Source organism: Myotis davidii, unplaced genomic scaffold, assembly GCF_000327345.1.
Source record: "Myotis davidii unplaced genomic scaffold, ASM32734v1 scaffold524, whole genome shotgun sequence".
Taxonomy (NCBI): Eukaryota; Metazoa; Chordata; class Mammalia; order Chiroptera; family Vespertilionidae; genus Myotis; species Myotis davidii.
The window spans coordinates 2,960,420-2,962,121 of record NW_006299263.1 but is presented as its reverse complement, the minus strand read 5'-3'; the positions used below and the strand labels follow the sequence as shown (position 1 = coordinate 2,962,121).

Genomic DNA, 1,702 nt, shown 5'->3' with positions numbered 1-1,702 from the left:
TTCCTGCTGGTTCCACACAGCAATGGTCACAAATATATCACCTGAGGAGGAAACAAGTAGCTTTGCTCTAAAGCCCACTGGGCACATCAGAAAGGTGGCCAGCTCCCCCGGCCCCCACCCTTTCTCCTGGTGTCTCCATCCTATGGAAAAGGACCCAAGCAGGAGGCTGAATCCCAGCATGACCCTCATGCTACTCCATCCTCATCCCTGGATCTCTCCAGAGGGATGAAGAAAGGTAATTCCATATTCCTGACTCTCAAATGGAGGGCCTTAAAACAACCAAAGTTTCAAAACCAAAACCAAACCAAACAGAACAATGGTGGGGCACAGCTCTTTTCCACAGACTTATATTTTCATTAACCCACTTGTTCTGGGAGGCTTTTCCCATACTGTCAACATAACTTTTCTCATCGTTCACAATGGCAGAATTAGGAAGAATTAAACACTTAAAAAATAATCTAACCCTGTGAAAACTCAACTTCAGTGAGATGAATATCAACAGGACTGATACCCTCCTGACCACCCTCACTTCTAACTCCTGCTCCTAGTCCCAATCCCTGCCCACACCTCCTTTCTCTACACTCAAGCATCAAGCTCCTTGGGCAAGGTTCTGTGAAGGGGCCCAAGGGCCCTAGGGAAGCTGGACTTGTTCTGGCTCGTCAGGTGGCAGCCTGGGCTGGCACTGGGGGCACCACCAGGTGAGCCTCTGGAAGCCACCTGGAGGCCCAAAGGCCTCCTTCCTGACCTGGTGCCCAGCAGGGCACTGCTCTTTCTGGTAGATCTGTGTGTGATTCTGTCTGCCCTGGAACTTGTCCTGAAGCCAGTCTGTACTGAACTCCACCACGTGATCCACGAGGATCTCAAGTTGCCGAGGACTGAGGAGTGAACCGAGAGAAAGGGGATGGATCCCAGCTCTGTACAAGGCTTCATTCTTAATGATGTTCCCTGAAAGAAAGGAGGGAGAGGACAAGGGCAGAGTCAAGGACACGTCTAAAATGAAGCCAGCCCACAAAGTTAATGAAGCTGGTGTGAGGGCAGCAGGGGAGAGCCTGAGGAAGGCAGGAGCCAGCTCTGCCATATTCTGAGGCTCTTAGGTAAGTCTCGTAATCCTAAAGTTGATGTCCCTGCCTATAAAATGGGTTTGGTTTCCTAGCTGGTTTGGGTCAGTGGATAGAGCATTGGCCTGTGGACTGAAGGGTCCCGGGTTCGAATTTGATTAAGGGCACATGCCTGGGTTGTGGGCTCGATCTCCAGTGGGGGGGCGTGCAGGAGGCAGTCGATAATGCTCTCTCTCGTCATTGATGTTTCTATCTCTCTCTCCCTCTCCCTTCCTCTCTGAAATCAATAAAAATATTTTAAAAAATAAGTTTGGTAATACTTACTTTTAAGGTTGTTGTAAAGATGAAAGGAGATAAAACATGCATGGCCCATGTTATAGCAAAGTGGTTATCAAAACAGGCTCTGCAACCCAACTACCCAGCTCATCCAGATCCTAGCTCTGTGGCCCTGGCAAGTTTCTCTGCTTCTTTAGGCTTCAGTTTCCTTATCTGTAAAATAGGATGCTACCTAGCTTTTGTGAACAGTAAAGAGAATTTACACACACAAATGCTGACCACAGTGGCTGGTATTGTTGGGAGCCATTAGAAATATTGGCTTAGACAAAGCCATCTTAAGAACTATAAGTTTCTGGTTCCTTCGGAAA

The 1,702-nt window shown here is 48.2% G+C and overlaps 1 protein-coding gene across 1 annotated transcript in view; it reads right to left on the bottom strand.

The window, feature by feature from the left end:
- Positions 1 to 331: 331 nt before the first annotated feature.
- Positions 332 to 1,702, bottom strand: part of NEIL2 (nei like DNA glycosylase 2) — a 14,291-nt gene continuing 12,920 nt past the window's right edge. The window contains exon 4 of the mRNA XM_006774784.2: positions 332 to 945. Within this exon, the coding sequence (XP_006774847.1) occupies positions 632 to 945 (314 nt within the window). The 3' untranslated portion in view covers positions 332 to 631. The remainder of the gene's footprint in view (positions 946 to 1,702) is intronic.